Source organism: Dendrobates tinctorius, unplaced genomic scaffold, assembly GCF_039654945.1.
Source record: "Dendrobates tinctorius isolate UK_male_01 unplaced genomic scaffold, ASM3965494v1 ptg000035l, whole genome shotgun sequence".
Classification (NCBI taxonomy): domain Eukaryota; kingdom Metazoa; phylum Chordata; class Amphibia; order Anura; family Dendrobatidae; genus Dendrobates; species Dendrobates tinctorius.
In genome coordinates this window covers 61,143,876-61,168,193 of record NW_027361703.1, presented here as the reverse complement: position 1 = coordinate 61,168,193, position 24,318 = coordinate 61,143,876, and the positions used below count along the sequence as shown (strand labels likewise).

The window sequence follows — 24,318 nt, the reverse complement described above, 5'->3', positions numbered from 1 at the left end:
GCTCGGCCAAGCATTTCTGTGGTCTCTATGAGAGAGTCGTTGTCCGACTGATCTGGCATCAGCTAATCAACCATAAAACAAATGGGCCATTAGAAATCCAACAGGCTGGATCTGTCTCATCTCTCACAACGTCCGTCGGGAGACCCCCATAAACATTAGACTGTCATCTGATGTCTCTTTTTCGACCTATTATTCTTCAATGGATTTTTATTCCATCTGTCATTACTCTTATAAAGGAAGGCTGGGGGGGGGGGGAAGAGTTAATAGATGAAATAGTGGGCATAGTTTTGAGACAGAAAGACAAATTGTATATGCATGTATCTTAAATGCTATTTTATGGGGTTTTTTTATGTAGGATGCATTACTTTTTTTTTTTTTTTTTCTTTCAACCTTTGCTACCTTGCTTTATTTACACCAAGCGTTTATTATGGCTGACAGCATGATCAAGAATACCCATAAACTTCATGTGTATTAATAAATATAACATTACTTTTGTGCACGCGCAAACCTGTTGATCTTTAATAAGGGCAATTACTGCATGTGTTGTGTATTGAGTAGCAGAAATTGTGAGATTACTTTTAATGAGCAGCATTAATACAAATGTCTTCTTCTCTCCAGGGGCGTAATTAACCCATTTCCTTTGTGCAAAAGCAACAGATCATCCCTTATACAGTGTATCCATATAGCTGAAGGGCACAACAAGGCTGTGCTTTGTGTAGATGCTACTGATGATCTGCTGTTCACTGGCTCTAAAGGTCAGCCACATTATTTCTTCTGTATAAATACAAGCTGACAGCTAATATTCCGTGTATTTCTAGTTCATGTTAAATGTCATTGGTTTTAGGTATTCAAGTATGAGTTACTCCCTTCTAGCGTTAATAGCAATTTAGTGATGATGAGCGAGTATACTCATTGCTCGGGTGTCCTCCCAGTATTTTGGCGTGCTCAGAGGTTTAGTTTCTATTGCCTCAGCTGCATGATTTGCGACTGCTAGACAGCTTGAATACATGTGCGGAACCCCTGTTTGTTAGGGAATTCCCACATGTATTCAGCTTGTCTACAAGTCGCAAATCATGCAATGAGATGACGAAATCTAAATCTCCGAGCAAGCCAAAATACTCGGAGATCACCCGAGCATGCACGGGAAAACCCAAGCAACAATGCTACTTGCTCACCACTAATGGTTATCAATATTTCAATGGGTGTTGAGGTGTATAATATGATGGCTGTGTTTGGATGTTGTTTTAAATTTGGTGAAAAAGTTTGGTTACTTGATGCAAGAGTTAATTGTCTTTCCTTACGTAGGATTTTAAAGGGAACCTGTCACCATGAGAATGCAGTCCAATCTACAGGCGCCATAATTTAGAGCAGAGGGAGCTAAGAAGATTGAGATATACCATAGTTTTGTGATCAAAGATTTAGTATAACCTGTGTTTTAATCATTTAATCCTCTGTTCTTTCTGGAATTTTCAGTCTAGTGGGCAGGCCTATCACTGATTGGCAGTTACAGCTGTTTCTCACAAAATTAGAATGTCTTCAAACAGATTATTTATTTCAGTTTTTCAATACAAAAAGTGAAACTCATATATAGAGTCATTACAAACAGAGTGATCTATTTCAACTGTTTATCCTCCTCAGACCCAGAAGTCCCAGAACCGAGAAACCGTTGTACACTACAGTGTACGCGAGATCTAAGAAGGCTATATTGGCTAAGGAGGCTATATCTGTTAATGATGATTATGGCTTACAGCCAATGAAAACCCAAAAGTCATTATATCAGTAAATTAGAATAATTAACCAAAAACACCTGCAAAGGCTTCCTAGGCGCTTAAAAAGGTCCCATAGTCTGTTTTAGTAGGCTCCACAATCATGGGGAAGACTTCTAAATTGACAGATGTCCAGAAGGCAGTCATTGACACACTCCACAAGGAGGGTAAGCCACAAAAAGTCATTGCTGTTTGTTCACAGAGTGCTGTATCCAAGCATATTAATGGAGAGTTGACTGGAAGGAAAAAGTGAGGTAGAAAAAGGTGCACAAGCAACCGGGATAACCGCAACCGTGAAAGGATTAAGAAAAGGCCATTCAAAAATTTGGGGGAGATTCACAAGGAGTGGACTGCTGCTGGAGTCATTGCTTCAAGAGCCACCACACACAGACCTATCCAGGACATGGGCTTCAAGTGCTTACATTCCTTGTGTCCAGCCACTCATTACCACTAGACAACACCAGAAGCGTTTTACCTGGGCCAAGGTGAAAAAAGAACTTGACGGTTGCTTAGTGGTCCAAGGTGTTGTTTTCAGATTAAAGTTGTGCATTTCATATGTACATCAAGGTGGAGAGGCACACAATCCAAGCTGCTTGAGGTCTAATGTGAAGTTTCCATAATCAGTGATGGTTTGAGGAGCCATGTCATTTGCTGGTGTAGGTCCACTGGGTTTTATTAACACAAAAGTCAGTGCAGTCGTCTACCAGGAAATTTTAGAGCATGTCATGCTTCCCTCTGCCGACAAGCCTTTTGGAGATGGAAATGTCATTCTCCAGCAGGACTTGGCACCTGTCCACACTGCCAAAAGTACCAATACGTGGTTTAAAAACAACAGTATCGCTGTGATTGATTGGCCAGCAAACTCGCCTGACCTTAACCCCATAGAGAATCTATGGGGTATTGTCAACAGGAAATGAGAGACACCAGACCCAGCAATGCAGAAGAGCTGAAGGCTGCTATCAAAGCAACCTGGGCTTCCATAACACCTCAGCAGTGCCACGCGCTGATCGCCTCCATACCACGCCGCATTGATGCAGTAATTGATGCAAAAGGAGCCCTGACCAAGTATTGAGTGCACTTACTGAACATGCGTTTCAGTAAGCCGACATTTCGGATTTTACAATCATTTTTCAAGCTGGTGTTATAAAGTATTATAATTTACTGGTATAATGACTTTTGAGTTTTCATTGGCTGTAAGCCCTAATCATCAATATTAACAGAAATAAACACTTGAAATAAATCACTCTGTTTTTAATGGCTCTATATAATAATTTATTTCACTTCTTCAATACAAAAAGTGAAACTCTTAACTTTTTTGATATTCTAATTTTGTGAGAAGCACCCGTATCTCTCTATGAACCCTATTTTTCGCTTTATAAGCCCCCCCCATGAAATTTGTTGAAGAAAAAGATAAAAAAAACTTATGTTAAATGGGGGTCTGTCTTATAATGCCATTGTCCGTCTTACAAATCATATATATGTCCTTCATCCTGGTATCTATTAAACCCCCATCCTGGCACATGGCCCCCTTGTGCTGTCACATGGTCCTCCTGTGCTGCTGGCTCACTGGCACATTGCCCCCTGTGCTGCTGGCACATTGCCCCACTGTGCTGCTGGCATGCACATGGCTCCCCCATCCCATCCTGGATATGCCCCCCTGTGCTGCTGGCACGTACATGGTGCCCACATCCCATCCTGGATATGCCCCCCTGTGCTGCTGGCACGCACATGCCCCCTCATCCCATCCTGGATATGCCCCCCCTGTGCTGCTGGCACGCACATGGCCCCCCATCCCATCCTGGATATGCCCCCCTGTGTTGCTGGCACACACATGATAAAATAACAAACCGTTAACTCACCTTCCGATGATGGCTCCGTGCTCCCAGCTCCCCCACGGCTCTTCCTGTGTCTGTGCTGACATCCAGGAGCTGCTCATACAGCATTTCATTGTACAGTTGTGGCCAAAAGTATTGACACCCCTGCAGTTCTGTCAGATAATACTCAGTTTCTGCCTGAAGATGATTGCAAACATAAATTCTTTGGTATTATTATCTTCATTTAATTTGTCTTAAGTGAAAAAACACAAAAATAATTGTCCTAAAGCCAAATTGGATATAATTCCACACCAAACATAAAAAAAAAAAAGGTGGACAAAAGTATTGGCACTGTTCGAAAAATCATGTGATGCTTCTCTAATTTGTGTAATTAACAGCACCTGTAACTTACCTGTGGCACCTAACAGGTGTTGGCAATAACTAAATCACACTTGCAGCCAGTTGACATGGATTAAAGTTGACTCAACCTCTGTCCTGTGTCCTTGTGTGTACCACATTGAGCATGGAGAAAAGAAAGAAGACCAAAGAACTGTCTGAGCACTTGAGAAACCAAATTGTGAGGAAGCATGAGCAATCTCAAGGCTACAAGTCCATCTCCAAAGACCTGAATGTTCCTGTGTCTACCGTGCGCAGTGTCATCAAGAAGTTTAAAGCCCATGGCACTGTGGCTAACCTCCCTAGATGTAGACGGAAAAGAAAAATTGACAAGAGATTTCAACGCAAGATTGTGCGGATGTTGGATAAAGAACCTCGACTAACATCCAAACAAGTTCAAGCTGCCCTGCAGTCCGAGGGTACAACAGTGTCAACCCGTACTATCCGTCGGCGTCTGAATGAAAAGGGACTGTATGGTAGGAGACCCAGGAAGACCCCACTTCTTACCCCGAGACATAAAAAAGCCAGGCTGGAGTTTGCCAAAACTTACCTGAAAAAGCCTAAAACGTTTTGGAAGAATGTTCTCTGGTCAGATGAGACAAAAGTAGAGCTTTTTGGGCAAAGGCATCAACATAGAGTTTACAGGAGAAAAAAAGAGGCATTCAAAGAAAAGAACACGGTCCCTACAGTCAAACATGGCGGAGATTCCCTGATGTTTTGGAGTTGCTTTGCTGCCTCTGGCACTGGACTGCTTGACCGTGTGCATGGCATTATGAAGTCAGAAGACTACCAACAAATTTTGCAGCATAATGTAGGGTCCAGTGTGAGAAAGCTGGGTCTCCCTCAGAGGTCATGGGTCTTCCAGCAGGACAATGACCCAAAACACACTTCAAAAAGCACTAGAAAATGGTTTGAGAGAAGGCACTGGAGACTTCTAAGGTGGCCAGCAATGAGTCCAGACCTGAATCCCATAGAACACCTGTGGAGAGATCTAAAAATGGCAGTTTGGAGAAGGCACCCTTCAAATATCAGGGACCTGGAGCAGTTTGCCAAAGAAGAATGGTCTAAAATTCCAGCAGAGCATTGTAAGAAACTCATTGATGGTTACCGGAAGCGGTTGGTCACAGTTTTTTTTGGCTAAGGGTTGTGCAACCAAGTATTAGGCTGAGGGTGCCAATACTTTTGTCTGGCCCATTTTTGAAGTTTTGTGTGAAATGATCAATGTTTTGCTTTTTGCTTCATTCTCTTTTGTGTTTTTTCATTTAAGACAAATTAAATGAAAATAATAATACCAAAGAATTTGTGTTTGCAGTCATTTTCAGGAAGAAACTGAGTATTATCTGACAGAATTGCAGGGGTGTCAATACTTTTGGCCACAACTGTAGGTCCATATATATTTGGACAGAGACAACATTTTTCTAATTTTGGTTCTAGACATTACCACAATGAATTTTAAACAAAACAATTTAGATGCAGTTGAAGTTCAGACTTTCAGCTTTCATTTGAGGGTATCCACATTAAAGTTGGATGAAGGGTTTAGGAGTTTCAGCTCCTTAACATGTGCCACCCTGTTTTTAAAGGGACCAAAAGTAATTGGACAATTGACTCCAAGGCCATTTCATGGACCGGTGTGGGCAATCCCTTCGTTATGTCATTCTCAATTAAGCAGATAAAAGGCCTGGAGTTGATTTGAGGTGTGGTGCTTGCATTTGGAAGGTTTTGCTGTGAAGAAAACATGCGGTCAAAGGAGCTCTCCATGTAGGTGAAACAAGCCATCTTTAAGCTACAAAAACAGAAAAAACCTATCCGAGAAATTGCTACAACATTAGGAGTGGCAAAATCTACAGTTTGGTACATCCTGAGAAAGAAAGAAAGAAAGCACTGGTGAACTCATCAATGCAAAAAGACCTGGGCGCCCACGGACGACAACAGTGGTGGATGATCGCAGAATAGTCTCCATGGTGAAGAGAAACCCCTTCACAACAGCCAACCAAGTGAACAACACTCTCCAGGAGGTAGGCGTATCAATATCCAAATCTACCATAAAGAGAAGACTGCATGAAAGTAAATACAGAGGGTTCACTGCACGGTGCAAGCCACTCATAAGCATCAAGAATAAAAAGGATAGACTGGACTTTGCTTAAAAACATCTAAAAAAAAGCCAGCACAGTTCTGGAGGAACATTCTATGGACAGATGAAACCAAGATCAACCTCTACCAGAATGATGGAAAGAGAAAAGTATGGCGAAGGCGTGGTAGTGCTCATGATCCAAAGCATACCACATCGTCTGTAAAACACGGCGGAGGCAGTGTGATGGCTTGGGCATGCATGGCTGCCAGTGGCACTGGGTCACTAGTGTTTATTGATGATGTGACACAGGACAGAAGCAGCCGAATGAATTCTGAGGTATTCAGAGCCATACTGTGTGCTCAGAGCCAGCCAAATGCAGCCAAACTGATTGGTCGTCGTTTCATACTACAGATGGACAATGACCCAAAACATAAAGCCAAAGCAACCCAGGAGTTATTTAAAGCAAAGAAGTGGAATATTCTTGAATGGCCAAGTCAGTCACCTGATCTCAAACCAATTGAGCATGCATTTCACTTGTTGAAGACTAAACTTCAGACAGAAAGGTCCACAAACAAACAGCATCTGAAAACCACCGCAGTGAAGGCCTGGCAGAGCATCATAAAGGCGGAAACAGCGTCTGGCGATGTCCATGAGTTCAAGACTTCAGGCAGTCATTGCCAACAAAGGGTTTTCAACCAAGTACTAGAAATGAACATTTTATTTACAATTATTTAATCTGTCCAATTACTTTTGGTCCCTTTAAAAACAGGGTGGCACATGTTAAGGAGCTGAAACTCCTAAACCCTTCATCCAATTTTAATGTGGATACCCTCAAATGAAAGCTGAAAGTCTGAACTTCAACTGCATCTGAATTGTTTTGTTTAAAATTCATTGTTGTAATGTCTAGAACCAAAATTAGAAAAATGTTGTCTCTGTCCAAATATATCTGGACCTAACTGTAGCTGCAGGACCTTCCATCATATGACCGCAGTGCTGCACACTGGGAGTCACGTGACCGCAGGTCCTAGTGGCACAGACACAGGAAGAGCCAGGGGAGAGCTGGGAGCACGGAGCCATCATCAGAAGGTGATTATAGTGACTGGGCAGTGGGGAGAGAGAGCAGACACATGCAATATGCGCTGCTCCCCTGTCCACCAACTCGGCAGACATGAGCCTAATGAGCGGGAGCACTGACCACCCCCCACTTTCCCCCAAAATTTGGGGGAACAAAAGTGCGTCTTATAATCCGAAAAATACAGTATACAAAGAAAGCTTTCAGTCACTCATAGGATCACCCACTGGACCAAAAGTCCCAGAAAGAGCAGAGGATTAAATTATTAAAACAAGTTACACTGAATATTTTCTCACAAAACTATGCATCCGTGCAACTTGTTTTAATCATTTAGGCCGGGTTCACACTTGTGTTTGGCTGGTCTGCGTATGGCTGCATACATCCTCCCTTAAGCTCCACCTACGCTCCGCCTACTTCTGCAGGCGTCCTGCGTACCTATCTTTAACATTGGATACGCAGGGACATGCGTTGTATGCGGATGCGTCCGCATGCGGCGTTTTGACGTGCCTGCCGACCGCACGGGAAAGCAACATGTTGCGTTCCCGTGCGGTCGGCAGGCACGTCATAACGCCGCATGCAGACGCATCCGCATACAACGCATGTACCTGCGTACCCAATCTTAAAGATAGGTACGCAGAACGCATGCGGAAGTAGGCAGAGCTTAAGGGAGGATGTACGCAGACCAGCCAAACACAAATGTGAACCCGGCCTGACTCCTCTACTCTTTTTGGGATTTTCTGTCCAGTGGGCGGTCCAATCAGGGAATTGACAGCTTTCTAAGTATACACTGATAGGCCCACCCACTGGACCATAAATCCCAGAAAAAGCAGAGGGTTAAATGATTACAACACAGATTATACTGAATATTTTCTTACAAACCTATGTATAATCAATCTGCTGAGCACCCACTGCTTTATAACTTGATACCTGCAGAATGGACTGCATTTCTACAGTATGGTGACCGACATCACTTGTGAATAAAAATGAGTTATAATGTCCATCTCTACTAAGGGACTACAAAAAACTTTTTTTTCTCAGATTCATCTTCTTACCAATTTAGTCAAGCTGATTGTTTTCAAAAAATTAGTGATACCACACTGCAGTAGAAAACCCTAAAATGTTCCTGAAGTGGAGACGAGGACAGCTAAGTGCCCCCAACACATCAGTTGGTCCACTTTAATTATTTTTATTCTCAAAATCATAAACTGGTTTTATATTAGTTCCTGAATTTTTGTTAAAGTTTGTAAGTAAGTATTTTAAAAATGTTCATAGTTTGTGAATAATTGCCTCCCTATTTCCTCCCCATCATAATTCTGATCTCATGGATGCCCATATATTGGATGCGGCATTTGTGAAAATAGTACATCAGTCCCGAGTTAAAAAGACCTGACTCCATAAAGTACCCATTGAGTTCACCTTTTATATATTATCAGTGTAAATGTATACAGTAGTTTTAAGAAGTTGCTTACATGTACTAGTAGCATAAACTGACTTTATTTTTTTTCTCTCTCTCAGATCGGACTTGTAAAGTATGGAATCTTGTCACTGGTCAGGAAATTATGTCTCTTGGAGGTCATCCAAATAATGTGGTGTCTGTGAAATATTGTAACTACACCAGTCTAGTATTTACAGTGTCAACATCTTACATTAAGGTGTGGGACATCAGAGATTCCGCAAAATGCATCCGTACACTTACGTAAGTATTTTGTTTGCTTTTTTCATAAATAAAAATACCTTATCGGCCGACAATGTGGCACTGTCGAATACATAAAGACATGGTCAAGAGTTTGTTTAAACTAATCAATAAAATGAGGGCATAGGCGGTCTGAAGGATTGTCACCATTGAGTAGCGTAGTCTGCAGTTCAAGTATTTCAGAAGCTACTAATCTAACCGGAAGAGAAACCAAGAATAATAGGAAAGTAATTTAAATATTAGAGATCAGTGATGAGTGAACATGCTCGGATAAGGTGTTATCTGAGCATGGTCGTGTGATAACCTGGTGTATTACGTGTGCTCGAATAATATGTTTGAGTTCCCGCGGCTGTTCAACAGCTGCAACACATGCAAGGAAAGCCTAATAAACAGGTTAGCACACAAGCATGCTTGGATAACACCTTATCAGAGCGCACGTCCACTCGTCACTATTAGAAACGTTAAACATTTATATTTGGGGAACTCTCTGAACGCTCAGAATACAAAGCATAGACCCCAGCACCATATTTCTTGCTCATTGTTCCAGAACTTGAAATATTGTTGTCCTACTTTGATTTTGCACTCATAACCTGCTCACAAGGGTTGTTTAGGGGAAATCGAGAATGGGCCAAGGGGGAAAATGCTATAAAATAGTAGAAGCAGCATTACATACCTGTTAAATCCCTGCCACTTAATTGCTCCCTGCCGGACTTTTTATGCTTTACTGCAGTGATGATATGCTGATGATTAGGATATGCTATAGCCAACCATTGGCTTCAGCTATAGCCAGAGAGCATGGGAGACCTGAGCAACGATGCTACTCGCTCATCAATATCTGCAGCATTTATGTGTATCAATATGATGTCAATGCTTCAGCAAATAAACAAATATCCATGGGGAGAATGATAGAAGTAGGGAATTTAACAGATAAGCAATGCTTCTTTTATTATTATATGATATTTTCCACCTTAGTCTATTTTTCTTGACAATTCTAGACATTATTACTCCCAAAAAATATTTTTCGATTGACATAGCTCAGTCGAGGCTTGATTTACATTTTTTTAATGGCCGTATTTAATTTGTCTTATAAGACTTTTGGTGTAATTAAAAAAAAAAAACTGCAATTCTGCTAATTTGGGGAATTTCTTTTAATTCTTTTGGCATTTACTGCGTGATAATGACATGACGGACTGGTGACAGCCTCCCGCATCCAAATAAATCCCTTTGTACCCTGGTAATTTTGATGACTCTGCATTGACTCTTTTTGTTATTTCCACATACCTAACTCATTGCATCACAGAATACAAATAAGTGGACAATTATTTCAAATGTCAAATCTTTTCTTTGTCATAAGATCTTCTGGTCAGGTGATGGCGTGGGATTCTTGTGCAGGAAGCCAGAATAGGACAGTGACCATTCCTCCTGGTGAAAACCAAATCAATCAAATTGCACTGAACCCTACAGGCACCTTCTTATATGCAGCTGCTGGAAATGCTGTGAGAATGTGGGATCTGAAAAGGTACTTTTCATGTACAAGAAGGTAGTGTTTACCCATGACATTAATGAAAGGTTAAACTAATGAAGAGGTAAAATCCTTTTTTATTCAGTACAGTAAAATGGGAGATTTTATATTCTGATGAGCAGTACAGAGAAACCTCTGTAATAGGTCATGTGAAACATGAGAAATGTAATGCAGTTTATCTGGCAGTACATGACAGTCCTGATGATCTGCCAGAGGTCAATAACTACATGGTTTTCATATCGACTATTGCTTGGTGCAAATACTCTCAGCAATGCTGTCATATAATAATACCTCTCTGAGGCAGTCTTGAAGATTAGCAGAAAGCTTGATATTAATTGTGTCATTTGACTTAAGATTTGTTATCCATGTTCATTATGTGTGGTGTGATTTATGTAATGCTAGGCCTCTGTGATAGGTCATGACATTTATTACAATATATGGCAGCATTAGTGCAGGAGTCCTGGATGAAATTGTATACTTGATATTTTATTCTGTTGGATTCCTAATGTGGTCTTTAAGATCTAACCAGCTGCTATGTATTTTTACCTTTAAAGGTTTCAGTCTACAGGGAAATTAACTGGGCATCTCGGACCTGTCATGTGTCTTACGGTAGACCAGGTTGCCAGTGGCCAAGATCTAATTATTACTGGCTCAAAAGATCATTACATTAAGGTAAGGAATCAAGGTTATTGGGTTAATAGTAAACGGTAGTTAGGAAATAATGCTAAAAGTACAGAAATATATTATAAAATGTATTGTTGTGTTTAGTTAATGTTATTGGGAACAGATCTGTTAGTAAAATACCCTGCCCTAGCTGAGGGCATCATATAATCCCTCCAGGTCATAAAAAATTAATAAAAGAAACAAGGCAAAATATGTTGTGCCATTTATCTGATAACCCTTCCCAGGAATTTGTGGGACTGACCGTACATCACCCATCCTTTTCCCATTGTTTCCTCTGCTAGGTGACAGATGCATTCTCCTCATGAATGTATTGGACTCCTAAGCATGACTCCATGTATGTCTTGGCTGTGAAAGCCTGAGACTACAGACTAATCTTTAAAATATCACTACAGTGTCTTGAGCTACCCACAGGAACACTTACCGTTAGTGGATCTGTTACCATATTTCACAATACAAGCTGCAAACATTATTAAAGTTATTGTCCACCTTTGAGGACATTAAATATATGTATTTTGGATAAAAATCATTTTAATTGTTTCAAATTTGCACAGTTTGCTATCTGTAGCCTCTGTCTCCCACTGTCTATTGCTGGCTACAGAATTGGTTAACTGAGAGTCCATCAGTCAGCTCATTTTGATGGCCCAATGGGAGGGTTTCCAACTCTTTGATATGTGTTTTTTTTTTAAAGCTCCTTTCTGCTAATTTTTACTCACAGACCACTTCAAAGTTTAGCAGGAAAATATAGAGCCTGTAAAAGAAACACAAAGTAGCAATTTTTAATGAAACTGGATTGCAGAAATTATATTTAGCCCAAAGTACATGCATTTAAGAAACCAAAAATAGTCCCAGGTGGTCGAAAACTCATGCATCCTGTATTGAGGTGCTGTGTGTGGACTGGGCTCTGGAGCGGAGCTTTTTCCACACACGTCAGATACCAGCTATATTAAAGGGGTTCTCCAAGAATGAGAGAGAATTATATCAGGGATGCTGTTTTAACTGCAGCCTGTCCTAGTCACGAGTCAGTATGAATTGCAGACTGAAGACCTTCAGCTCCCGAGACCTGTCTCAGCAGATAAGATCTGTATCACCCGTACCCCTTCGGCGGCCATGAGCACTGTTGCAATATGTGAAGAAATACGTTTCTTATGAGAAGATCTCCCGCTTCATCCTCCCCTGTCTTCCTGACAGCTTTATAACAGTGCACAGAGACTGAGTGCGCCTTACTGGAAAACAAACAATGAAGAGGATGAAGCTGATAAGCCCATTCGGCTCAGTGAAGAAGAAATACATTTCATCATTTATGACAGCCTTGTCAGTTGAGACAGAGGTCTTTGGAGCTGTATGTCTTCAGTCTACAATCCGTACTGACGTGATTAGGACGGGCTGCAGTTTGAATTGTATCGGGGTCGCCATTTCATCTCATTCTCTGAGAAGCCCTTTAAATACCTGGTATCTGTTTCAAACAGCCGTGGCCGGTGCTGAGATTCAAGATTTAATATAAAAACCTCAGTGGCGCTCAAGTATATATAGGGACTCCAGCAGCAAAAGCAGAAAGACACCAGTCACCATAGATGCCAAAGGGAAAGTCTGTATAGATAAATGAATTACTACTGCGCTTAGAGTCACTGGTATCTATTGTCTTACTCAAATGAATTTGAAGAGAAAAAAAAAAAATCTAAGTCCAGAGCACAATAAAAGAACCAGGTTTGGACAGAGAACAACAATAAGTAACACTAAAAAAGTCATATATATCCCTTTGGATGCTTAATGCCAATTGTAGAGCAAGAAACCAAGATTATCTTGTAAAGCAGTAGGGGTTAACAGCCACAGAGGGGGAGGGCGGGCTCAGTCTCACAAGTGAACGCTGATTCTGTGTTTGGAGATCCCAAAAGTCCTTCTGTAAGTAATAACACTCCTCCGGTGGGTTGCTGATTAAATGCTTCTTGCTTAAGAACTGCAGTAATCCTGTTAGCGATGCTACCCCGGCCGGTGGCAGCAGTCGCTGGGTGGGAAAACACACTGAGGAAGGAGACAGGAGTCTCTGAAACATGTAGGATAGTTTTTTGGTCCTCATTGCAATCTCTAGGCTGCAGCCCAGTGCATCACGTGTCTCTGACTTCACACAGGTCCTGTGCTGACGAGCATAGTGTCAAGTTCAGGCACCTAATTCAGTGTGTTTTCCCACCCAGCGACTGCTGCCACCGGCCGGGGCATCGCTAACAGGATTACTGCAGTTCTTAAGCAAGAAGCATTTAATCAGCAACCCACCGGAGGAGTGTTATTACTTACAGAAGGACTTTTGGGATCTCCAAACACAAAATCAGCGTTCACTTGTGAGACTGAGCCCGCCCTCCCCCTCTGTGGCTGCTAACCCCTACTGCTTTACAAGGTAATCTTGGTTTCTTGCTCTACAATTGGCATTAAGCATCCAAAGGGATATATATGACTTTTTTAGTGTTACTTATTGTTGTTCTCTGTCCAAACCTGGTTCTTTTATTGTGCTCTGGACTTTGATTTTTTTTTTTTTTTTTTCTCTTCAAATTCATTTGAGTAAGACAATAGATACCAGTGACTCTAAGCGCAGTAGTAATTCATTTATCTATACAGAGATTCAAGATTTGTCTGCTTATGTTAACCATTTAAATGCCTTTGTCAATCTCTTATAGCGGCATTTAACTGAATTCACAGCCAATGCCTGCGTGCCATCTCCCATTGGCCCCATGTAACGTGATTGCTAGGCATCGATGGATTACTATGAGAGCCTGGGGCTTGCTAAAGACCCACGTCACTGCCATGTTGGTACTCCTCTGAAGCTCAGCTTTGTGCTGAGCTTGAAAGGAGACCACATAATTCACTACAATATGGAGTATTATGGCTGCAAAAATTTAAATAATGTCCTCTGTCACCTATTAAAAAGAAAAAAAATGTAAAAAATTATAAAAACGAACATATTGTTGCCGCCTATAGAAAGGTCTGATCTTTCCAAATATAAAACTAACCTGATTGGTAAATGCCAAAACTCGAAAACAAATGAAAACACCAGAAAAGCCCTCTACTCTCAAAAGAATGCACTTACTATCGCTCTGCTCGATTTCATGCAGTAGCTGATGGCTTTTGCTTCCTGAACTAAGCTCTTCCCTAGCTCAGTATCAGTGGAGGTCTCAGTAGGTATAATATTTAAAAAAAAATTACTGCTATAGGTACATTTTAAAGAATCAAAGAGGATTCAGAAGCATAAAATCATAGATATGTTCATTTTTGTTTCATGTATTTAAAGAAAAGTTACTGGCGTACTATATAATTTGTTTCCTGAATGTGTAAACCATGGTCCAGGTCAGTGCTCTTTTAAAAGACATCAACAAACTGGAGCAAGTTCAGAAAAGAGCGACCAGAATGTGACCGGTCTGCAAACCCTGTCTTATAAGGAAAGGTTGCAGGATTTTGGAATCTTTAGCTTGCAGAAGAGAAGACTGAGAGGAGATTTAATAGCTGTCTACAAATATCTCAAGGGCTGTCACATTTTAGAAGGATCATCTTTATTCTCATTTGCACAAGGAAAGACTAGAAGCAATGGGATGAAACTGAATGGGAGGAGACACAGATTAGATATTGGAAAAAACTTTTTGACAGCTAGAGTGATCAATGAGTGGAACAGGCTGCTGCCAGAAGTGGTGAGTTCTCCTCCAATGGAAGTCTTTAAACAGAGGCTGGACAGACATCTGTCTGGGATGATTTAGCGAATCCTGCTTTGAGCAGGGGGTTGGACCAGATATCCCAGGAGGTCCCTTCCAACTCTGATTCTATAACAGGAACTGCATGAATTTCCTCACCTTCTGGGATCCCATGCTTGTCTTATGATTTGCCCAGATGACATCATGCCAAAATAAAAAACTTGGACAAAGTCGCAGGCCGACCATTATATTTATTAAAACAATGTCTATAATTGAGGACGTTTTTCCTTATCAACAAATATAAGTATGTCATATGTTGTGAAGCGATTAAAGGTGTTGTCTGGTCTAAAATGATAAGACTGCAGACTTGTGAATCCTCCCAGTGCATGCACTGTGAGGATTCTCCGGTGTCAACGCCGGGAACAGCGGTCACGTGATCGCAAGTATGCATTATGCAAACTCCTGGCCAGAACCTGTCTTGACTGTTTTTGACATGCTCAATATTAGTATATTGCATGAGGCCGGAAACAGTCTAGTCAGGTTCTGGCCATGAGTTTGTATATCACAAACTTGTGATCACGTGACCTCTGTTACCGGTGCGGACGGTGGAGAATCCTCACAGCGAGCAGTGTGTCCTGGGAGAATTCACAAGTCTGCAGTCACATGGAGTGAGTGCAGACTTGTCATTTTAAACCAGACATCTCCTTTAATAAGTCTCAAGATGACTGTGGCACTGCAGTGTAGCTGAAATTGTGCTTCCCAGGTACGACACCAGGGAAATGCCACTACCCCTTCAGGTACACAACTCCACACCCACTATTTGCTGCAGGGGTGAGTTACCTCACAGGGAAGAGCACTAGATTAGCAGGACCCCATTCCTACCGTAGTATGCTTTGCTACAGAATGTGTGTCTGGGAGAGAAGAGGAGGGGGTCGGAGATGGCAAATTTTGGATCTTGAAGAAAGCAAGTAAAACTTTGAACACACTAGCAATTGGACACGACTGACCTCAAAAGCCTCAAGAATGTAGCAAAAGAAAAAACAAGTGGTATGCAATGAAAACTTAGGCAAACTTACAGTGCTTTAATCTTCAGCCCAGGAGAGCAGTACGTGTGAGGAATCCCTGCTGTGTTTCTGAATAGCACAGGATCGAGTACAATTTTCCTGCACCTTCCTGTCAGCAGATGCAAGCTGCGGTCATGTGGTCATTTACTGCGTACAGAAGAAAGGTCTTATCTATCCTTATACAGAAGCATCTCTTGTCTGGTCACCTGCTGTGACTTCTCTTCTGCGATTGGACAATACAGTGGGCGGTCTGAAGAAGTGACGGCAAGTAACGTTACATTCACTGTGCAAAGGGCTCTTGCTTGTTTCTGACGCAGCCCCTTCAGACTGCAGGGCGGGTGGAGGGCTGCCTTCCTCATGGGCCAAATGTTATCAGCTCGCGGGCCAGATTTGGCTCATGGGCCAGAGTTTGACACGTGCTCTAAGCAATCTTCTCCTCTTTACTGATTTGTTATTAGTTCTTTATGCACTTCCTCTTCACACTAGTTAGCGTTAACCCTTCTGATCAAGAACACCAGAAACCTATTTTTGAAGAGATGGGAAATATGATGCTGTATAATAATTCTATTCTTGAATATGGCATATAATAATCCTCTCCTTGTATATGCAGAGTAACAAGTCAATCCTGTGTCAATTTCATAGTACATAAGAACCTTTTAATATACTAATATTCTGCTTTTCTTTTAGATGTTTGATATCACGGAAGGAGCCCTTGGTGTTGTTAGTCCTACACGTTGTTTTGAGCCACCCCATTACGATGGTATTGAAGCTCTCATCATCAGTGGAGATTACCTTTTTAGTGGGTCAAGAGACAATGGAATAAAAAAATGGGACCTCTCTCGTAAAGACCTTCTTCACGTAGGCCTATGTTTTTACTCTTGGGCATATTATTTGCTTTTTCCAAAATCTGTGTTACTGATATTGCTTCTGTTTCTACAGCAAGTTCCAAATGCTCATAAAGATTGGGTATGTGCTCTTGGGATAGTGCCCAGTCGCCCCATTGTTTTGAGTGGATGTCGAGGCGGCATCCTGAAGCTGTGGAATGTGGATACATTCATGCCGATTGGAGAAGTCAAGGGACATGATAGTCCTATAAATGCAATCTGCACTAACTCTACTCATATATTCACAGCATCCGAGTAAGTATTGTTTTCATTCTGATATAAATGTGTCTAATTTTAGATTGTAGATAAGAGCGATTTCCTGTCGGCGTTAAAAGGAATATGTCACATCGGAAAACTCCATTTACCTGTAGATGTGATCTGTAGGTAATTAGCATTACAATGCTGCCTGGCCGCTTTATTGAGAGTGCAGCTACCTGGAGAAAATTAATGTATTTTCTCCTAGGAGCCGCCAGCTTTCAGTCATGGTGTTCTTGGTATTAGTCTAAGACATATGTTGGCATTCTATCATTCAAAGAGAAGAACGTCATCTACCTGATTTATTTACCCAAAACATTTTACGTTTTTTTTTCTCCGCAGTGATCAAACTGTGAGAATTTGGAAGGCTAATGGTTCTTTTGATGGGCAAACATCAGATGCTGGAGACACAAGTGAAGATGTTGCAAGCAATTGAACTGGAAACCTAAAGATAAAGTCTTAAGAGGATACTGTGATGGACTGTTAACTGTTAAGACTCTTTTGGGCATTTGATATAGTATAGTACACATACTGGACCTGAATTACTGGATGCTTTGCTCTGAACGGTTCTTTTACTGTCTTTTAAATCCTGCTAGTATCTACCTAACACATTGACCAAGAATCTTGTTGGTCTGTAGTATAATGACCGTTGTGTTACACTTTGGGCACAAATGGTAGTTATTCGGTTCTGCATTCTGTAAAATATCTCTGTCATGCTAACATTCAGAACTTATGTGTAGAAATAAGCATACAGTATTTACTTGAAGTACTCTCATACTATCCATCCTCACATGCACTGTGTGCCTGTAGACAAATGCTATACTGCTGAGAACAGAGACATGCAACTAAAGGCTCTTCTAAAAGGGAATCTGTCACCTCATTTGTCGCCTATAAGATGCGGCCACAGCCATCAGGGGCTTATCTACAGCATTCTGTAATGCTGTAGATAAGCCCCCGATGTAACCTGAAAGATAAGAAAAACGAGTTATATTGTACTCACCGGGATCCTATCCGGTCCGATGGGTGTCGCGGTCCGGTGCCTCCCATCTTCTAGAGATGACGTCCTCTTTCTTACTTCTGCCGCGGCTCCTGCGCAGGCGTACTTTATCTGCCCTATTGAGGGCAGAGTAAAGTACTGCAGTGCGCAGGCGCCGGGCCTCTCTGACCTTTCCCGGCGCCTGCGCACTGCAATACTTTACTCTGCTCTCAACAGGGCTGATAAAGTACACCTGCGCAAGAGCCGCGGCAGAAGTAAGGAGGAGGACGTCATCTCTAGAAAATGGGAGGCGCCAGACCGGACTGCGACACCCACCGCGCCCCACGGTGAGTATAATCTAACTCGTTTTACTTATCTTTCAGGTTACATCGGGGGCTTATCTACAGCATTACAGAATGCTGTAGATAAGCTTCTGATGGCGGTGGCTGAAGCTTATAGGCCGAAAATGAGTTGACAGATTCCCTTTAACATACCTCCCATGATGGCTTCTGGTCATGCTGAAGGCCCTCATGAGAAGGACAGAAAGTAGTCTGTCTTTGTCATATAGCTTTTGGTGTTAAATATATTACAATTGTACTACACTCGACCAAAGTTTTTCTTTTCTGCACACCCTTGTGCTCAGGATTTTCTGTGCAGTAAAATATCTGAAACGTTACACATTTCTGACTTCTCCAAGTAGTAACCTGTTGTGGCTGTGAGGCAATGTTTTCTGTGTTGTTTGTCTTATTGTTAATACCTATATATGCTATAAATTATTTTTTATTTGATAGTATTTTTTTTCTTTTAATACTTACATTTTATTTTCACGACTGCATAATTTTTCTTCTAATTTAAAATGCTGCTATGTGTATTAATACGGTTTCTTTTTTAAACATTAGAGCCTTGTTTGTGGTAGAGAACTGTATATAATTTGGATGTAAAAAGATATTGTGCAGCTCCTGCTTTGATTTTGAATGCTGTATGTATCTTTGGAAAATATTCTTTTGCTTTGTGTTTTTTTTTTTTCTTAATCTTATTTTGTAAATTTGACAAATGCAAATTTAATATAGATGAAACAAATATTTGTGCATATTGAGTTTGTAGATTGAAATAACTAGTGAATTTCAGTTCAGCTAATGCATGAATAAACACATGCACAAATACTTCTGTTCTTGTTTCATTGCTTACACATTTTATACTTTGCTTGATTGATTTCTTTTTGTCCCTTTTTAAATACTAACCATTAGTGATGAGTGAACGTACTCAGATAAGGTGTTATCCGAGCATGCTTGTGTGCTGAGTGTCTTGGGGTGCTTGAATAATATGTTTGAGTCCCTGCAGCTGCATGCCGCAATACACTCAGGGATTGCCTAACAGCTGCGAGATATGCAGCTGCCAGACTCTTAACATATTTTTCGAGACGCTCGGTTAGCACACTAGCACGCTTGGATAACACCTTATCAGAGCATGTTCACTTATCACAACTACCCATCTATATGCACTGTTTAATATACATGTTGTAAGGCTTTCTGATAAGTGTGCGCAGTCACTACATGTGACTACAGATTCTGAATCCTGACAGTGTGCTGTGCGCACACTGTCTAGATTCACATGTATTGCTTATTCGAGGGGCGGTCATGTGACCACAAAAACATGATATTCATGCTGCTCGCCACACACTGACTAAACGTGCTTAACTTTTTTCAATACAAGTGAGTGGAGAGAAGCCGATCACATCTAGTACACATGTGACTGGAAAAACCCATGAAACCTGACAGTACACTGTCAGGATTAGTGTTGAGCATTCCGATACCGCAAGTATCGGGTATCGGCCGATATTAGCGGTATCGGAATTCCGATACTGACTTCCGATACTTTTGTCATATCGGATTCCGGAATCGGAATCGGAAGTTCCCATCATGCTATGAGCCTGCTTGCTTTGATTAAGCCAATGGGAATCCTCCGAAGTGTGGGCACATCCTGTTAGGCATGTAGGCATGTTAACTATTGGCATGGCTGTGATTGGCTGCCGAAATGATGTCATGATGCACTATAAAAGCCACCGCAGCCGCCATTTCTGGTTCACTCTGCTGTGAATTCAGTTAGGGACAGGCTGCTGTAGAAGACTGTGAGGGACAGTTAGAAATAGCGATTCCACCAAACATCTAGTGCTTTACCCAGGCTACATAAACCACCACTGTAGCCTTCTTTGCCCTAGCAGCAGTGTTCACAGCTGTCTGCAAGGGCTGTGTGAGTGCAGCTCACGCTGTGGAGTGGGTCCTGCAGCCACGTCAGGCTGTAGGCCACCCAGTGTGATCACTGCTGCCTCATACATCTTTTATTTTTTGAGCTGCATTTTTTACATAATTTCAATCTAGTGTGCTTCCATCCGTATCCATATACGTTGGTTGCAAACACTAGTAGTAGACAGCGGAGCCTTTCTGCAGCCTTTCAGTGCTAGTGTCCACTTTGCTGCACTGTTCACGGCTGTCTGAGAGGTCTCTGACTGTGTGTGAGTGCAGCTCACGCTGAGTAGTGTGTCCTGCAGCTACGTCTGGCTGTAGGACGCTCAGCGTGCGTCAGTGCCTCACACATATTTTTATTTGAGTGCAGCTCATTTTTTCATATTTTTATTTGAGTGCAGCTCATTTTTTCTTCTATTAGTGTGCATCCATCCGTCTCCATCTACGGTGGTTGCAAACACTATATAGGAGTACACAGCGGAGCCTTTCTGCAGCCTGTCAGTGCCAGTGCCCACTTAGCTGCACTGTTGACGGCTGTCTGAGAGGTCTCTGACTGTGTGTGAGTGCAGCTCACGCTGAGTAGAGTGTCCTGCAGCTACGTCTGGTTGTAGGACGCTCAACGTGCGTCACTGCCTCACACATATTTGTCTTTGAGTGCAGCTCATTTTTTCTTCTCCTATTAGTGTGCATCCATCCGTATCCATCAACATTGGTTGGTTGCAAACACTATATAGGAGTAGATAGAGGAGCCTTTTTTTCTGGCTTGTGCCCTGCCGGCGCAGCCAGATTAGTATTACCCAATTTTTTTGGAGCCTCATCTTTTGCATTGTAGGTTACCTGCCTGCATTGTAATAGCTCCAAAAAGTTGGTGATACTATCAGTTTCAATTCTTTGTTCACATACTTTGAGTTTGTTTCCAACAAAGAAACCACAAAAAAAGTTCACCAAACACTACATTTGGAACTTGTGTAGGCCACATCAGCTCCTATTAAAGTGTAGTCCACACACACACTTCATAAAATTAGTGTTTCTTGTACCTGTAACCAGCTGTTCAGGAATAAGCACACTAAGGCCCCCCGTTGTACTTTTCTGCCTATCTTAAGCAGTCTGGCAAGATGAAGAAGGCAGGGAGTAAGGCGCGTGGGCGTGGAGTTTCAGCAGGGAGAGGACGTGGGGATTCTGCAGGGAGAGGACGTGGGGATTCTGCAGGTAGAGGACGTGGGGATTCTGGGCCTGCTGCGGGCACCAGTGGATCAGCATCCCCCAGTTTTAGCAGGCAACAGTCCTTTATGCGCAGCTTTGTAGGACCTCAGCGTACCCCACTGCTGCAGGAGGAACAAATTGAAGCCGTTGTCGGATGGATGGCAGCTAACGCATCGACTTCAATTACCGTATTTTTCGCTTTATAAGACGCACTTTTGTTCCCCCAAATTTTGGGGGAAAGTAGGGGGTGCGTCTTATAATCCGAATATACGGGGGAGGGGGTGTATATATATATATATATATATATATATGTACTGCAGGGTCCAGGGGAGGTGGGGGCAGCTTTGGAGCGGTGCTGTGAGCTGGTAAAAGCTGCCGAAGGGAGCCTTTGATCTCCTGCTCCCGCTCATATAATATGCACTGCCGCTGTCCATCACCATGGTGCTGAAACCGCACCACGGTGACTGGCTGGGGGAGCGGTGCATATTATAGCTGCCTGCGCCCTCCTTTGATCGCACATGATCCCCTGTGTTAGATATCGCCCCCATGCTGCTGCCCATAGTAAAATAAAAAACTCTTTCCTTACCTCCTCCAGCGCTGATCTCCCGGTGTCTCTGCTGCTGCTGTCATCAGCACTCTGCTGTGCTGATCACATGACCGGCTCTGAGAACCAGGAAGTGGAGGAGGAGCTCAACCACACTGAGGGAGACACGAGGAGGGACAGCGCTGAGAAGGTAAGGAAAGAGTTTATTTTACTAAAAGCAGCAGCATGGAGGCGATATCTAACACAGGGTGATGTGTGCCAGCCACAGGGGGGCCAGTGTGCCAGCCACAGGGTGATGTGTGCCAGCCACAGGGGGGCCAGTGTGCCAGCCACAGGGGGGCCAGTGTGCCAGCCACAGGGTGATGTGTGCCAGCCACAGGGGGGCCAGTGTGCCAGCCACAGGGGGGCCAGTGTGCCAGCCACAGGGTGATGTGTGCCAGCCACAGGGGGGCCAGTGTGCCAGCCACAGGGTGATGTGTGCCAGCCACTGGGGGCCGTGTGCCAGCCACAGGGTGATGTGTGCCAGCCACAGGGGGGCCAGTGTGCCAGCCACAGGGTGATGTGTGCCAGCCACTGGGGGCCGTGTGCCAGCCACAGGGGGGCCAGTGTGCCAGCCACAGGGGGGCCAGTGTGCCAGCCACAGGGGGCCAGTGTGCCAGCCACAGGGGGCCAGTGTGCCAGCCACAGGGTGATGTGTGCCAGCCACAGGGGCCAGTGTGCCAGCCACAGGGTGATGTGTGCCAGCCACAGGGGGGGAAGTGTGCCAGCCACAGGGGGGCCAGTGTGCCAGCCACAGGGTGATGTGTGCCAGCCACAGGGGGGCCAGTGTGCCAGCCACAGGGTGATGTGTGCCAGCCACTGGGGGCCGTGTGCCAGCCACAGGGTGATGTGTGCCAGCCACAGGGGGCCAGTGTGCCAGCCACAGGGGGCCAGTGTGCCAGCCACAGGGGGGCCAGTGTGCCAGCCACAGGGGGGCCAGTGTGCCAGCCACAGGGGGGCCAGTGTGCCAGCCACAGGGGGCCAGTGTGCCAGCCACAGGGGCCAGTGTGCCAGCCACAGGGTGATGTGTGCCAGCCACAGGGGGCCCGTGTGCCAGCACAAGGGGGCTATATTCAATATAAGGTGGCCATATCCAGATTAAGGGGGCTAATTTTAGGGTGGGGGGGCTATGAGGGACATATACCCTATATGATTTGTTAGACGGACACTGGCATTATAAGACGGACCCCATTTATTAAAAAATTCTCTATTCCTTCACCACATTTGGGGGTGCGTCTTATAATCAGGTGCGTCTTATAAAGCGAAAAATACGGTACTTCCACAGCCTCTCAGGACCAGAGCACCGAAGAGCAACCATCTGTCTCTTCACCACCTGCCAAAGTGCCCAGGCAGTCAGAGAGACATGGACAGGAGCCATCACAGTCTCTACTTCTGTTCTCGGAATCTGTTGGCTTGGAAAGAGGGGGCCAGCCAAGCAGCATTCCTGAATGTGAAGAAGAGGGAGTATGCAGTGATGCGCAACTTCTTTGTCCCTCTGAATCTGAAGAGGCGAGTGGGCCAGTGCCTATGGTCAGCACACCTCAGTACGCATCAGATGATGATGAGACTCAGTTGCCACTGTCTGGTGCGTACGGTGCTGGCGAGACAACCCCGGAGAAGCAGCTGTTTGAAGAGGGGAGGGAAGATGATGAGGTCCTTGACCCATCATGGCGTGAGGAACAGGAAGGTGGTGGGAGCAGCTCGGAGGAAGAGATTCCCCTACCGGCCAAAACAGGAGGCAGAGGGAGGGGGAAGACTTGGTTGCCTGTACCCTCCACTTCGGCACCCGTTAGGAGCATTCCTCATTCCAAAGGCAAAACGGGCGCTCCCAAGAGTTGCAGTGCGTGGTCCTTTTTTGACACAGTTGCAGATGACATTTGCTTTGTCAAATGCAAGCTGTGTCATCAGATAGTCAAAAGAGGGAGAAATGTCAGCAACCTCAATACCACAAATATGTGGAAACATGTGCGCACCAAGCACAAGTTGGAGTTGCAGAGACACCCTGAAGACGTAGGCCAACGTACAGCACCACCTACCACCTCTTCAGTTCGTGTTGGGGCCTCTTCCTCCAGCTCACACACTGCTGGTTCGGCTTCCTCACAGGATCACCAAGGAAGAACCTCTGCCACTGTTGTCCGGAGACCCTGTCAGATTCCACCCATAGCAGCACGTTCCCATCCATCACAGCCATCGGTAGCACAGGCATGGGATAAAAGGCGCCCTTACTCAGCAAACCATCCCCGAGCACAGTCTCTGAATGCTGGCATTGCCAAACTTCTGGCAGTTGAAATGCTGTCATTCAGGCTGGTGGACACTGACACCTTCCGGGACTTAATGGCATTGGCAGTCCCCCAATACAACGTGCCCAGCCGCTTTTATTTCAGCAGGCGAGCCGTCCCTGCCCTGCAGAAACATGTTGAG

General features: G+C 43.7%; 1 protein-coding gene across 8 annotated transcripts in view; it reads left to right on the top strand.

Moving 5' to 3' along the window:
* The window catches only part of KIF21A (kinesin family member 21A), a 247,369-nt gene extending 229,536 nt beyond the window's left edge, over window positions 1-17,833 (top strand). For all 8 annotated transcript variants that reach the window (XM_073573526.1, XM_073573524.1, XM_073573519.1 and 5 more), the window contains 7 exons: window positions 619-755; window positions 8,635-8,815; window positions 10,167-10,331; window positions 10,889-11,006; window positions 16,441-16,611; window positions 16,693-16,892; window positions 17,235-17,833. In XM_073573526.1, coding sequence (XP_073429627.1) covers window positions 619-755; window positions 8,635-8,815; window positions 10,167-10,331; window positions 10,889-11,006; window positions 16,441-16,611; window positions 16,693-16,892; window positions 17,235-17,328 — 1,066 coding nt within the window. In that variant the 3' untranslated portion in view covers window positions 17,329-17,833. The remainder of the gene's footprint in view (window positions 1-618; window positions 756-8,634; window positions 8,816-10,166; window positions 10,332-10,888; window positions 11,007-16,440; window positions 16,612-16,692; window positions 16,893-17,234) is intronic.
* The last annotated feature ends 6,485 nt before the right edge of the window (window positions 17,834-24,318 follow it).